The following is a 15,814-nucleotide window of genomic DNA, read 5'->3' as shown; positions in this document are numbered from 1 at the left end:
GAAGTGACAACTATCAATACGAACATGACATTTATTACATAAAGAAGAAACCAAATGATGTTTTTTATAATGGCTGTTGGAAGAAAAAAAAGGTGACTTGGCTATAACATAAAAAAGAGAGCAGGGCCCCTAGATCAGAGCCTGTCTGTAATCCAGTTGTCCAGAATATCTCATACTGAAGGACACAGATTTGCTGCCATCAGGCTCCACACAAAGTACTGGAAAGAGAAGAACCAATCAGTATCTGTATTTTGTGGTAGTCTTTAGGAGATACGACCAGACCTCGTCCCTTTCTCGCCCCTCGGTAAACGGTCTCAACAATGTCAATCATCTCCTGCTTGTCCTCCATGGTCCAGTTGATCTTGTTGTTGTTACCTGTCCCCAGATCTATCATGATGTGCTTGTTCCTGGAACAGTGCCGAGAAGAAATGTTTCAGTTTCACAGAATCATGCAGGACAACAACAACAAAAAGTTGTAGAGCGCTCAGTTAATTGAAGCAGCTTGGGTCTGTTGTACTAAAGGAGAATTGTTCTATTTCTGAAGTAAATCTCTATTTTTGATGGCATGTTTAAATGGCATGCGATTCACTTCCTCATTGCTCATTGTTTAATATCAGGGCATGCAAAAGACACAAACAAAAGCCCCAAAAACACACAAATGTATCCTTTAAGAAACTAACACATTCCCAGTATAGTGATGTAGGGCTTTAGATTTTGTACACATTAAATTGTCATTCTGAAATTGTCAACGTTATATTCCCTTTTGTTCGACTCAAGCCGTTTTTTTGCGACTCAAGCCGTGTCTTTTGCGTGCCCTGATACTGCACAATTGTCACATCCTGACCCTTGTAAGAGGTCATTTTCCATAGTAGAGTGGTCAGGGCGTGACAGGTGGGTGTTTTGGGTGGTTGTGGTTTTCTGTTTCATTGTGGGGTTTTCTAGATTTCTATTTCTATGTTTTTGTTTTATATGTTTTGGCCAGGTATGGTTTCCAATCAGAGGCAGCTGTCTATCGTTGTCTCTGATTGGAAGCCATACTTAGGCAGCCTGTTTTTCATGTGTGGGTGTGGGTAGTTGTTTTCCATTTAGTCAAGTGTACCTTACGGAACTGTTGTCGGTTGTTGTTTTGTTGTTGAAGTGTTTTTCCATTAAATAAAAGAATGAGCACTATACACTCTGCACCTTGGTCTCCTTTAGACGACCCCTGTTACGACAATGAGGAAGTGAATCGCGGCTGGGGTAGGTTTCTCAAAAACAAGCCAAATCACCAAAAAAGTGTCTGGAGCCTTCTACAACATGCCATTTACAAAAATTAATTCTGATTTGTCAATGTGTAGTTCAGACATGTATAATCTATGAACAGAACAACAGTCTTAGCACAATTAGCCATGAAATTCCAAGTTTAAAAGCAACTGTTTACTGGAAGATGTGCGACGCTATTTCCCCAACATTTTCCCACGTGGGCCAACCAACAAGCAACTCCAGTGAGCTTCAGCCGCTCATCATTCGAGTGACAGCTAGCAAGATGCGCACACACAGCAGAGCGAGAGAAAGCAATGACGTGGTGGACATACGCGACTTAGTATGCAATTTTTGGGGACCACTTTTGGCTCGAGGACTACTTTCAGAACTACTGGCTAAATAGTATACAAAAGTACCAGAGAATCTCTAAGACTGAGCATCCCTTTGCTTTCCCCAGCTAGGCTACATGGCATGAGGCCCTGTGTTCTCTAAACCCATTTGCGGAGCCTAGTGAATGTTTCCATCAATTTAGCAAGTCAAAACTAGAGATTGGTTTTCAGGGCTTTGAAGTGAAGGCGGACATGATAACTTGAAACTCACCTGAAGAAGAACATGACAGTGCAAGGGTCATATAACTCGTACATCTTGTTGAAGTCCGGCACCTCTGTGATGTCCACCAAATAGATGACTGCAAAGTTTTTCACCTGTAGGGAGGAATAGTGATGTTGGTACTGTGAAAATAGTAACGTTCAATGAAATGTACTCAAATGTGAAATACAAACATCAACATTGGTACAAAAACATACATTTTATCTTTTCAGCTATGCTGTACAACACCTCGTCCATTTTCATACATGTTGGGTCCCAATCGTGTCCAAACCTAATAACCAGGGCTCTGTCCTCCTCGGATAGAATGGCTTGGTCGACCTGCCAGCCGTTGTGGAGATGCGGTAGCATGTACGACATCTTGCTGCTGCAGTGTCAACACATAACCTGGTAGAGTAAATATTGGGAAATAACATGTTTAGTTAATTGGCAAAAGACTTGATAGATGTGGTAGAGGTCAATGGAAAGCAGACCGTGGGGATAGAAGAACTCCAGATTGGCGCACATGCCCGAACTCTGATCTAAGTGGATACTTGTCAAATCCGTCAAGATTGATGTATTGTAACAGGCCCACAATGTGATTACAAAAAGTCAAATTTTTATACATTTAGAAGTAGTCCCTTTTAAGGTTTAGAAGAAATTACTGCTAAATGCTAACTCCCATTCATATAAGCTGGTAGCATAGCTAGCATAGAGAAATTGGTAGTCAGTCGTTTTTAATTGTAATACAGTTGATTGGTGACGATGACATGTATTGGGATTGACATTAACCTCTATGGGCTATGTGGGACGCAAGCGTCCCACCCCTGGTACACCCAATCAACAACAGGTGAAATATCAAGAGCGCCAAATTTGAAAACAATTAAATGTCATAATTCAAATTTCTCAAACATACAACTATCTTACACCCTTTGAAAGATAAACATCTCCTTAATCTAACCACGTTGTCCGATTTCAAAAAGGCTTTACGGCAAAAGCATAAAGTTAGATTATGTTAGGAGAGTACATTGACAATAGCTGTGTGTAATGTTTTGTCAATTCAAAGACAGGCGTCACCAAAAGCAGAAAACCAGCTAAAATGATGCACTAACCTTTGACAATCTCCATCAGATGACACTCCTAGGACATTATGTTAGACAATGCATGCATTTTTTGTTCTATCAAGTTCATATTTATATCCAAAAACAGCGTTTTACTATGGCGTTGATGTTGAGGAAAGCGTTTCCCTCCAATAACCGCCAGTCAAGCAGCACAACAAATTAAATAATTACTATTCGAAAACATTGGTAAAATATTATATTGTCATTCAAAGAATTATAGATTTACATCTCTTGAACGCAACCGGATTGCCAGATTTAAAAATAACCTTACTGGGAAATCACACTTTGCAATAATCTGAGCACTGCGCCCAGAAAAATACGCTTTGCGATACAGACTAACCGCCATGTTGGAGAGATCTAAAATCGAAAATACTATGGAAATAATCCATTACCTTTGATTCTCTTCATCAGATGTCACTTCCAGGAATCCCAGGTCCATAACAAATGTAGTTTTGTTAGAAAAAGCTCATAATTTATGTCCAAAAAGCTCTGTGTTGTTAGCACATGATCTATGCCAGCCGGACTTGTCTTCATAAACGAGGGGGAAAAAAATATTTACGTTCGTTCAAACATGTCAAACGTTGTATAGCATAAATCATTAGTGCCTTTTTTAACCAGAACATGAATAATATTCAAGGCGGACGTTTATGCATTCTCTTTTAAAACGTTTTGGAACGAGAGTACCCAACATGAACTCGCACGCCAGAGTCTAATCGGCCACCACCGTTCCAAGGCTCTTGTTCGTTCAGTTCTCACAGTATAAGACTCAAAACACTTTCTAAAGACTGGTGACATCTAGTGGAAGCCATAGGAAGTGCTCAACAATTAATAAGCCCCTGTGTGTTTCAATGGCATAGGCTTAAAGGTAATTCAACACATCAGGTATCCACTTCCTGTCAGAATTTGTCTCAGGGTTTTGACTGCCATATGAGTTCTGTTATACTTACAGACACCATTCAAACAGTTTTAGAAAATTCAGAGTGTTTTCTATCCAAACCTGAACAATAATATGCATATTCTAGCTTCTGAGTTGGTGTAGGAGGCAGTTAAAAATAGGCACATATTTTTTCCCCAAATTCTCAATACTGCCCCCTAGCCCCAAGAGGCTGACCACATTTAGTCGACTGGTCACCCACTCATTCAAGGGTTTTTCTTTATTTTTTAAATTATTTTCTACATTGTAGTGAAGACATTGAAACTATGTAATAACACATATAGAATCATGTACATTTTATTTTTTCAAAGTAACCACCCTTTGCCTTGATGACAGCTTTGCACACTCTTGGCATTCTCTCAACCAGCTTCACCTGGAATGTTTTTCCAACAGTCTTGAAGAAGTTCCCACATATGCTAAGCACTTGTTGGCTGATTTTCCTTTGCTCTGTAGTCCAACTCATCCCAAACCATCTCAATTGGGTAGAGGTCAGGTGATTGTGGAGGCCAGGTCATATGATGCAGCACTCCATCACTCTCCTTCTTGGTCAAATAACCCTTACACAGCCTGGAGGTGTGTTGGGTCATTGTCCTGTTGAAAAACAAATGATAGTCCCACTAAGCCCAAACCAGATGGGATTGCGTATTGCTGCAGAATGCTGTGGTAGCCATACTGGTTAAGTGTGCCTTGAACTCTAAATAAATCACTGACAGTGTCACCAGCAAAGCACCCCCAAAACCATCACATCGCCTCCTCCATGCTTCACAGTGGGAACCACACATGCTGAGATCATCCGTTCAGCTACTCTGCGTCTCACAAAAACACGGCGGTTGGAATCAAAAATCTCAAATTTGAACTCATCAGGTCAAAGCACAGATTTCCACCGGTCTAATGTCCATTGCTCATGTTTCTTGACCCAAGTAAGTCTCTTCTTCTTGTTGGTGTCCTTTAGTAGTGGTTTCTTTGCAGTAATTCAACCACGAAGGCCTGATTCACACAGTCTCCTCTGAACAGTTGATGTTGAGATGTGTCTGTTACTTGAACTCTGTGAAGCATTTATTTGGGCTGCAATCTGAGGTGCAGTTAAATCTAATGAACTTATCCTCTGCAGTAACAGTAACTCTGGGTCTTCCTTTCCTGTGGCCGTCCTCATGAGAGACAGTTTCATCATAGTGCTTGATGGTTTTTGTGACTGCACTTGAAGAAACTTTCAAAGTTCTTGAAATTTTCCAGATTGACAGACTTTCATTTCTTAAAGTAATGATGGACTGTCGTTTCTCTTAGCTTATTTGAGCTGTTCTTGCCATAATGTGGACTTGGTCTTTTACCAAATAGGACTATCTTCTGTATACCACCCTTCCTTGACACAACACAACTGATTGGCTCAAATGCATTAAGATGAAAATAAATTCCACAAGTTAACTTTTAACAAGGCACACCTGTTAATTAAACCACATTCCAGGTGACTACCTCATGAAGCTGATTGAGAGAATGCCAAGACTACTTTGAAGAATCTCAAATGTATTTTGATTTGTTTAACACTTTTTTGGTTACTACATGATTCCATATGTATTATTACATAGTTTTGATGTCTTCACTATTATTCTACAAACTTTTGACTGGTACTGTATATATTGAATGTGTTGCATGAATGGTGATCACAGCCCTACTGACAATACATTTAAAATACATTGTGTTTTAATGCAATTTCTTTCCACCCCGCTCCATGTATTCAAAGTATTCCATTTTAAATTTGGCTCCCAGTGTGGCTTTACTTCTAGGCTATTATGACGCATCTGACAATTCCTTCTCTGTACGTTCCTAGTCTGGGATTGTGTCTTGTAAAAAAAAATTAAAGACTAACGTTTACGGTGTACAGCGTAGTAGCTAGCTAACAGAGGAACATTTTCTTTACCACCCAGTTACTCTACCATGCACCTTAGAGGCTACGGCCCTATGCACATCGTCATGGAACACCAGTCATTTTAATAGTGTTTATATACTGTTTTACCCACTTCATATGAACAGTATATATCGTATTCTAGTCAAGGCCTATCCTATTTAACTACTGCCGTAGCTACATATTCTAACCATATTGTCTATACATCTCATCACACACATACTGTCACGTCCTGACCAGTAGAGGGAGTATTAGTTATTGTAGTTTGGTCAGGACGTGGCAGAGGGTATTTGTTTTATGTGGTTCGGGGGTTATGTGTATAGTAGAGGGGTGTTTTATTTATGTGTTCCGGGGTTTTGGTGTATGTTCTGGTTTTTGTATTCTAGGGTTTTTCTAGTGGTTATATTTCTTTGTGGTCTGTGTGGCTCTCGATCAGGAACAGCTGTTCATCGTTGTTCCTGATTGAGAGTCATATTTAAAGAGCTTGTTTTCACTTGTTTGTTTGTGGGTAGTTGTTTTAGCACTGCTTTTAGTTAGCCTGCTAAACTGTTCCTGTCGTTCTTTATTGTTTTTTCGGGTTCACTTTAATAAATAAGTATGAGTATTCACGTACCCGCTGCGCCTTGGTCTCATCTATACGACAGCCCAAAATGACAAAGTGAAAACATGTTCTTAGGAATGTTTGCAAATTCATTAAAAATAAAAGTATTCAGACCTTTGCTATGAGACTCAAAGTTGAGCTCAGGTGCATCCTGTTTCCATCAGTGATGTAAAGTACTTAAGTAAAAATACTTGAAAGAACTAATTAAGTAGTTGTTTTCGGTATCTGTACTTTATTTTATTTTACTTCACTTCATTCCTAAAGAAAATACGTGTACTTTTTACTCAATACATTTTCCCTGACACCCACATTTAAATGTTAAATGCTTAGCAGTACAGAAAATGGTCCAATTGTTTGTAAATGATGTCTGAGTGATGGGAGTGTGTCCCTGGCAATTGTGCCGTCTGGTTTGCTTAATATAAGGAATTTTTAATTATTTGTACTTTTACTTTTTATACTTAAGTATAGTTGAGCAATTACATTTACTTTTGATACTTAAGTACATTGAAAACCAAATACTTCTACTCAAGTAGTATTTTACTGGGTAACTTTTACTTGAGTCATTTTCTATTAGGGTATCTTTACTTTTACTCAAGTATGACAATTGGGTACCTTTTCCACCACTGGTTTCCATTGATCATCCTTGAGATGTTTCTACAACTTCATTGGAGTCCACCTGTGGTAAATTCAATTGCTTGGACATGATTTGGAAAGGCATAGTCCTGTCTATATTAAAGTCCCACAGTTGACAGTGCATGTCAGAGTAAAAACCAAGCCATGATGTCGAAGGAATTGCCTGTGGAGCTCCGAGACAGGATTGTGTCGAGGCTCAGATCTGGGGAAGGGAACCAAAAAATAGCTGCAGCATTGAAGGTCCCCAACAACACAGTGGCCTCCATCATTCTTAAATGGAAGAAGTTTGGAGCCACCAAGACTCTTCCTAGAGCTGGCCACCCGGCCAAACTGAGCAATCGGGGGAGAAGGGCCTTGGTTAGGGAGGTGACTAAGAACCCGATGGTCACTCTGACAGAGCTCCAGAGTTCCTCTGTAGAGATGGGAGAACCTTCCAGATGGACAATCGTCTCTGCAGCACTCCACCAATCAGGCCTTTATGGTAGTGTGGCCAGACGGAAGCCACCCCTCAGTAAAAGGCACATGACAGCCAGCTTGGTATTTGCCAAAAGGCACCTAAAGGACTCAGACCATGAAAAACAAGATAGAAACCAGCTTCTCTGGTCTGATGAAACCAAGATTGAACTCTTTGGCCTGAATGCCAAGCCTCACTTCTGGAAGAAACCTGGCACCATCCTGGCCTCCTCCCTAAGTTTTTTTTTTCTCACCGCTTTAGCACACTCCGCCAAGATGTCCTAGCCGTGTCTGAATCCTGGCTTAGGAAGGGCACCAACAATTGTGAAATTTCCATCCCCAACTACGTTTTCCACCAAGATAGAACTGCCAAAGGGGGTGGAGTTGCAATTTACAACAGAGACAGCCTGCAGAGTTCTGTCATGCTATCCAGGTCTGTGCCTAAACAGTTCGAGCTTCTACTTTTAAAAATCCACCTTTCCAGAAATAAGTCTCTCACTGTTCCCGCTTGTTATAGACCCCCCTCAGCCCCCAGCTGTGCCCTGGACCCCATATGTGAATTAATCGCCCCCCATTTATCTTCAGAGTTTATACTGTTAGGTGACATAAACTGGGATATGCTTAACACCCCGGCCGTCCTACAATCTAAGCCAGATGCCCTCAATCTCACACAAATTATCATGGAACCTACCAGGTACAACCCTAAATCCGTAAACACGGGCACCCTCATAGATATCATCCTGACCAACCTGCCCTCTAAATACACCTCTGCTGTCTTCAACCAGGATCTCAGCGATCACTGCCTCATTGCCTGCATCCGTAAATGGGTCCTGGAACGAATTGCAAAAATCACTGAAGCTGGAGACATATCTCCCTCACTAACTTTAAGCATCAGCTGTCAGAGCAGCTTACAGATCACTGCACCTGTACATAGCCCGTCTATAATTTAGCCCATACAACTCCCTCTTCCCCTACTGTATTTATTTATTTTGCTCCTTTGCACCCCATTATTTCTATTTCTACTTTGCACTTTCTTCCACTGCAAATCTACCATTCCAGTGTTTTACTTGCTATATTGTATTTACTTTGCCACCATGGCCTTTTTTTGCCTTTACCTCCCTTATCTCACCTCATTTGCTCACATTGTATATAGACTTATTTTTCTACTGTATTATTGACTGTATGTTTGTTTTACTCCATGTGTAACTCTGTGTTGTTGTATGTGTCGAACTGCTTTGTTTTATCTTGGCCAGGTCGCAATTGTAAATGAGAACTTGTTCTCAACTTGCCTACCTGGTTAAATAAGGGAGTTAAGGCAATAAATAGGCCATGGTGGTGAAGTAATTACAATATAGCAATTAAACACTGGAATAGTAGATGTGCAGAAAATGAATGTGCAAGTAGAGATACTTGGGTGCAAAGGAGCAAGATAAATAAATAAATACAGTATGGGGATGAGGTAGATAGATGGGCTGTTTACAGATGGGCTATGTACAGGTGCAGTGATCTGTGAGCTGCTCTGACAGCTGGTGCTTAAAGCTAGTGAGGGAGATATGAGTCTCCAGCTTCAGTGATTTTTGCAGTTCGTTCCAGTCATTGGCAGCAGAGAACTGGAAGGAAAGGCGACCAAAGGAGGAATTGGCTTTGGGGGTGACCAGTGAGATATACCTGCTGGAGTGCGTGCTACGAGTGGGTGCTGCAATGGTGACCAGTGAGCTGAGATACGGCGGGGCTTTACCTAGCAGAGACTTGTAGATAACCTGTAGCCAGTGGGTTTGGCGACGAGTATGAAGCGAGGGCCACCCAACGAGAGCGTACAGGTCGCAGTGGTGGGTAGTGTATGGGGCTTTAGTGACAAAACGGATGGCACTGTGATAGACTGCATCAAATTCGTTGAGTAGAGTGTTGGAGGCTATTTTATAGATGACATTGCCAAAGTCAAGGATCGGTAGGATGGTGAGTTTTACGAGGGTATGTTTGGCAGCATGAGTGAAGGATGCGTTGTTGCGATATAGGAAGCTGATTCTAGATTTAATTTTGGATTGGAGATGCTTAATGTGAGTTTGGAAGGAGAGTTTACAGTCTAACCAGACACCTAGGTATTTGTAGTTGTCCACATATTCTAAGTCAGAGCCGTCCAGAGTAGTGATGCTGGACGGGCGGGCAGTGATCGATTGAATAGCATGCATTTAGTTTTACTTGCATTTAAGAGCAGTTGGAGGCCATGGAAGGAGAGTTGTATGGCATTGAAGCTCGTCTGGAGGTTAGTTAACACAGTGTCCAAAGAGGGGCCAGAAGTATACAGAATGGTGTCGTCTGCGTATTTGACACACTGAACTCTATCAGAGTAGTTGGTAAACCAGGCGAGGCAATCATTTGAGAAACCAGCTGAACATACATCTACCATGCCACCACGCCAATGAAAATTTAGCATGCTGAATATACACTGCTCAAAAAAATAAAGGGAACACTTAAACAACACAATGTAACTCCAAGTCAATCACACTTCTGTGAAATCATACTGTCCACTTAGGAAGCAACACTGATTGACAATAAATTTCACATGCTGTTGTGCAAATGGAATAGACAACAGGTGGAAATTATAGGCAATTAGCAAGACACCCCCAATAAAGGAGTGGTTTTGCAGGTGGGGACCACAGACCACTTCTCAGTTCCTATGCTTCCTGGCTGATGTTTTGGTCACTTTTGAATGCTGGCGGTGCTTTCACTCTAGTGGTAGCATGAGACAGAGTCTACAACCCACACAAGTGGCTCAGGTAGTGCAGCTCATCCAGGATGGCACATCAATGCGAGCTGTGGCAAGAAGGTTTGCTGTGTCTGTCAGCGTAGTGTCCAGAGCATGGAGGCGCTACCAGGAGACAGGCCAGTACATCAGGAGACGTGGAGGAGGCCGTAGGAGGGCAACAACCCAGCAGCAGGACCGCTACCTCCGCCTTTGTGCAAGGAGGAGCAGGAGAAGCACTGCCAGAGCCCTGCAAAATGACCTCCAGCAGGCCACAAATGTGCATGTGTCTGCTCAGACGGTCAGAAACAGACTCCATGAGGGTGGTATGAGGGCCCGACGTCCACAGGTGGGGGTAGTGCTTACAGCCCAACACCGTGCAGGACGTTTGGCATTTGCCAGAGAACACCAAGATTGGCAAATTCGCCACTTGCGCCCTGTGCTCTTCACAGATGAAAGCAGGTTCACACTGAGCACGTGACAGACGTGACAGAGTCTGGAGACGCCGTGGGGAACGTTCTGCTGCGTGCAACATCCTCCAGCATGACCGGTTTGGCGGTGGGTCAGTCATGGTGTGGGGTGGCATTTCTTTGGGGGGGCCGCACAGCCCTCCATGTGCTCGCCAGAGGTAGCCTGACTGCCATTAGGTACCGAGATGAGATCCTCAGACCCCTTGTGAGACCATATGCTGGTGCGGTTGGCCCTGGGTTCCTCCTAATGCAAGACAATGCTAGACCTCATTTGGCTGGAGTGTGTCAGCAGTTCCTGCAAGAGGAAGGCATTGATGCTATGGACTGGCCCGCCCGTTCCCCAGACCTGAATCCAATTGAGCACATCTGGGACATCATGTCTCGCTCCATCCACCAACGCCACGTTGCACCACAGACTGTCCAGGAGTTGGCGGATGCTTTAGTCCAGGTCTGGGAGGAGATCCCTCAGGAGACCATCCGCCACTTCATCAGGAGCATGCCCAGGCGTTGTAGGGAGGTCATACAGGCACGTGGAGGCCACACACACTACTGAGCCTCATTTTGACTTGTTTTAAGGACATTACATCAAAGTTGGATCAGCCTGTAGTGTGGTTTTCCACTTTAATTTTGAGTGACTCCAAATCCAGACCTCCATGGGTTAATAAATTGGATTTCCATTGATTATTTTTGTGTGATTTTGTTGTCAGCACATTCAACTATGTAAAGAAAAAAGTATTTAATAAGATTATTTATTTCATTCAGATCTAGGATGTGTTGTTTAAGTGTTCCCTTTATTTTTTTGAGCAGTATATATTTATCATTGTCACAGTTAAAAATATGCATTATGTTTTCATTGTTTCATTCACACTTGCACTTCTGGATTCCGGAGCTTAAGAATTTCACTGTACACTGCAACTACATCTGTGACCCTGTGCATGTGACTAAATACAAATCTAATCTAATACTTTCAATCTAGACTGCCACTTTGTTGAAGTGACATCAAAATGAGGAGTGTTTGTACAAAACAAGGTCATCGGTTTCTGGGACCAATCAGAACGGCTAGAATGAGTTCTAGAAATCGTCGAGGAGGCACTCAGATCCAGACTCATTGCGGAGAAAAAAAATGAACGTCCATGGGCGTGGAGTAGCAAGAAGTTTGGATAGCCAGGGGTGAGTTCAGTTCGCTTGAACGTTTGCTACGTTTCGGAACAGTTTGTACTGACCAACACCTTTTCCCAAAATGTTCTTGTACGTTCTTGAACAGACTTCGACATAAGTTTGCTCCATTGGGTGTGTGTGCCTTGGTATGGCTTCAAGCAATGAATTACGTATTTAAAGCGCAGCTGTGCATTTTGAACCCACAACCCAACCCTTCCACATTTTTCAACTGTCCATTCAGTACAGCACCATTTCCGTTCACTTGAATCTTCTATTACCTTTTAATGTATGCAGCCCAGGCAAATTTTTACACTCCTCAGAGGGGCGTTTCTCCATCCCACTGGGGTCCAATGGCAGCTGAATAGAGGGGTCTAGCTAAATCTCAGACTGGGCAGCAGTTTAGGCCTGTGCTAGAGCTGCCTGCTCTCATTACTTATGGAAGGCTGCCCGGGCCTCCCACTCTTTGTTAGCCTCCACGGCCACATTAAAGGCCACCTCAAGCGTCATCTTGCTCTGCAGCGCTGTAGATGGATTATCTTTTATTTTTTAATTTAACCTTCATTTTATAAAACATGGGGAGACTTCAGGGGTGTGTGCTTAGTCCCCTCTTGTACTCCCTATTCACCCATGCACGACTTCAATGCCAAGTTTGCTGATGACACGACGGTAGTAGGCCTGATCACTGACGATGAGGCAGCCTATAGGGAGCAGGTCAGACCTGGCATAGGCCCTCAGATCCTCAAAAAGTTGTACAGTTGCACCATTTTGACTGGCTGCTTCCCCACTTGGTACGGCACCCGACTGCAAGGCACTACAGTGCCAAGTATGGTACAGTACATTACTGGGGCCGAGCTCCCTGTCATCCAGGACAACTATACCAGGTGGTGTCAGAAGAAGGCCCCAAAAATTGTCAAAGACTCCAGCCACCCAAGCCATAGACTGTTCTCTATGTCTGGAACCAACAGGACCCTGAACAGCTTCCCCTAAGCAGTTCTACCCAACCTTTTCCGTTTACTGTACCACCAACAGAATTTTTCTCTACCCAGAGTACCACTGCCCTAAGCCTGCTAAACTTTAATGCTAAATAGCTAATTAAATGGCTACCCGGACTACCTGCATTGACCCTTTTTTGCAGTCTACGCACACACATTGGACTCTACCCACACATACTTGCACCCCAACACACATATTTACCTAACTCAGTACACAGAAGGAATTTCCAGTTAGCCTTTGCTGAGACCGGGTGTCGTAAATGTCTTAAGGTTAGTAATGATGTTCGGTACAGGGTGAGTTTTTGGAAAAGGGCTTTATAAATGAAAACACAGCAATGTATCGATGTACATGATATCAAAAGGGGGGCAAAAAAATACATTCTGGTAGAGAATGCTAAAATGAGTACAAAACCTGCTGCCCCGATGCAGTTCATCCAACAGCTTTAATGAAGTGGCAGCTGCGTTCATATAGAGTAGCCACTCTCTGCGTGGTCTTGCCTGTGTAGATGCCGTTGCAGTAAATACATTTAAATGTTGTGGTCTTGAGGATGGCGTGGACAGGATGCAGTGCTTCCCACTCAGATGGGCCTGGTAGCCCTCCACTGTGACACACTTCTCTTCACTGAAGGGGCAGTCATTTTACTGGAGTTCAAACACACTTCCTGTTTACGACCAGGCTGCATCTTGAGGAAGATCAGGTCCAGGGAGTTGGTAACCACTGCAAGTTTCAGCTCTGCGTCTCCTAGGATGTCTTTGGGGGCCATGGTGTTGATGTCAAAGTTGGGGAACAGAAGGTTACTGCTGTCATCTGTGTAGAGTCTATACTCCAACCTCACAAAGTCACAGTTGGCCTTCTGTGTGTGGTTGTCTTGTGTGTTCAATCAGTTGTTGGGTGGAGTAGAACATCCCAGCACAGTAGAGACAAGTTGAGCCCATGCAGCAGGTTTTCAAAGAGGCCCTTCTCAGACAGGAGGATCTTACAACACATTTGACAGTCATCTTCCTGAGGAAGGGAGCGCGACGCAGCCAGGCACATCACTACCCAAATCACATATACACCACAGATTAAACATATGTGCTAATTTTCCAGATTAAGCCACCCTGAACTGAAACACTTTCAATTGAGATTAATTGTGAATGATTAAAAAATATATATATATTAAATCGAGGACTAGCCTTAATCTGAGTCTGGGAATACAGGCTGTGAAGTGATAGCTAAATGGCAGTATCAAATATGAACACCACATTAAATACAAAAATAACAAATGGTTTTAATAACTGCGATGGAAAAAAGGTGACTTGTCTGTAACATAATGAGAGCCTGTCTGAAGTCCAGCTGTTCAGAAAGTCTAATATTGAAAAGACAGATTTGCTCCCATTGGGCATCACACAAAGCAATGCGAAGAACCAATCAGTATCTGTATTTTGTGGAGTAGTCCTTCGGAGATACGACCAGACCTCGTCCCTTTCTCGCCCCTCGGTAAACGGTCTCAACAATGTCAATCATCTCCTGCTTGTCCTCCATGGTCCAGTTGATCTTGTTGTTGTTACCTGTCCCCAGATCTATCATGATGTGCTTGTTCCTGGAACAGCGCAGAAGTCGAGAGAAGGAATATTTTAGTTTCACAGTCATGCAAGACTAAAACAGCAGCGTGGGACTGTTAAAGCTGAGCATACCTTTGCTTTTCACAACTTGCCTATATGGCCTGTGTTCACAACACCCATTTTTGTTGAACATTTGCATTAATTTAGCAAGTCATAACTAGAGATTGGTTGCAGGGCTCTGAAGTGAAGGCGGACATGATAACTTGAAACTCACCTGAAGAAGAACATGACAGTGCAAGGATCATACAACTCGTACATCTTGTTGAAGTCCGGCACCTCTGTGATGTCCACCAAATAGATGACTGCAAAGTTTTTCACCTGTAGGGAGGAATAGTGATGTTTGTACTGTAAAAATAGCAACGTTCAATGAAACGTTGAAAAAATTGATTTCAAAAATGTGAAATACAAACATCAACTTTGGTACAATAACATATATTTTACCTTTTCAGCTATGCTGTACAACACCTCGTCCATTTTCATACATGTTGGGTCCCAATCGTGTCCAAACCTAATAACCAGGGCTCTGTCCTCCTCGGATAGAATGGCTTGGTCGACCTGCCAGCCGTTGTGGAGATGCGGTAGCATGTACGACATCTTGCTGCTGCAGTGTTAGCACGTATCTCCTGGAAGAGGCATGTTGGAAAGTAACACGTTTAACGTTAAAATGACTTAGTTTTTCGGAGAAATATAAAAATGTTGTTACTAACTATATTTGACAGCGGAACACCCGTTTCTTTAGATAGAAATTAGATAACTGAGGCTAAAAGCGAGAAAGCACTATTGCCACTGTTGGAAGCCTAGCTAGATAACGTTAGCTAGCACTGGCATGGAAATTTCCAGAAAGTCAAAGTTGAAAGAACTCAAGTAAAATTACAGCATTGAAAATATAGAAGTACTAAGGTTTCAAAAACACGCTTACCGTATGAAATTATTCAAGCCCCAAAGCGTGAATTGAAACAAACCGGTAGTCTGGGTCTGTCAGTGAAAAGACGAACAAAAAAAAGAAAGTGGCTTCTATTTTGGTCGTGTAGTTATAACAGCCAAAGTCATAAACCCCGCCTATTTCTACAATTTATCTTTTTAACATTTGATTTTAACCGTCACCTTAACCACACTGCTAAGCCTAACCTTAAATTACGACCAAAAGCGACTTTATTTTTTCCAGGGATTTTTACGATATAGAAAATGTTAACTTTGTAACTATAGTGGAAATCCTGTTGATTACGTCACTAATAAACGACAATATGAATGCACGGCGCATACCAGACGAGTCAGTAAATGCATAGAACAATGAGACAGATATTTCACCGGATGTATAAATGTGAAGCATCCGCTTGGCGTTTCCACTCTCTACTAAATATGGTGTCCGGCAGTGGG

At 42.5% G+C, this 15,814-nt stretch overlaps 1 protein-coding gene and 1 pseudogene across 2 annotated transcripts; both read right to left on the bottom strand.

Moving 5' to 3' along the window:
* Nucleotides 1-237: 237 nt before the first annotated feature.
* LOC106588575 (thioredoxin-like protein 4A) lies at nt 238-2,218 on the bottom strand (annotated as a pseudogene). The gene is made up of 3 exons (XR_014382977.1): nt 2,053-2,218; nt 1,843-1,943; nt 238-407 (listed from the first exon to the last, which is right to left on the bottom strand). The product of XR_014382977.1 is annotated as a thioredoxin-like protein 4A (transcript).
* Nucleotides 2,219-14,083: 11,865 nt separating this feature from the next.
* LOC106588588 (thioredoxin-like protein 4A) lies at nt 14,084-15,654 on the bottom strand. The gene is made up of 4 exons (XM_014177738.3): nt 15,357-15,654; nt 14,879-15,060; nt 14,652-14,755; nt 14,084-14,415 (listed from the first exon to the last, which is right to left on the bottom strand). Exons 2-4 carry the CDS (start codon nt 15,029-15,031, stop codon nt 14,244-14,246), a joined length of 429 nt encoding a protein of 142 aa, XP_014033213.1. The 5' UTR covers nt 15,032-15,060; nt 15,357-15,654; the 3' UTR covers nt 14,084-14,243.
* Nucleotides 15,655-15,814: the final 160 nt, after the last annotated feature.

The sequence above is a fragment of the Salmo salar genome, chromosome 27, assembly GCF_965601325.2.
Source record: "Salmo salar chromosome 27, fSalSal1, whole genome shotgun sequence".
Taxonomy (NCBI): Eukaryota; Metazoa; Chordata; class Actinopteri; order Salmoniformes; family Salmonidae; genus Salmo; species Salmo salar.
The sequence above is the reverse complement of the archived record's forward strand: the minus strand, read 5'-3'. Positions and strand labels throughout refer to the sequence as shown.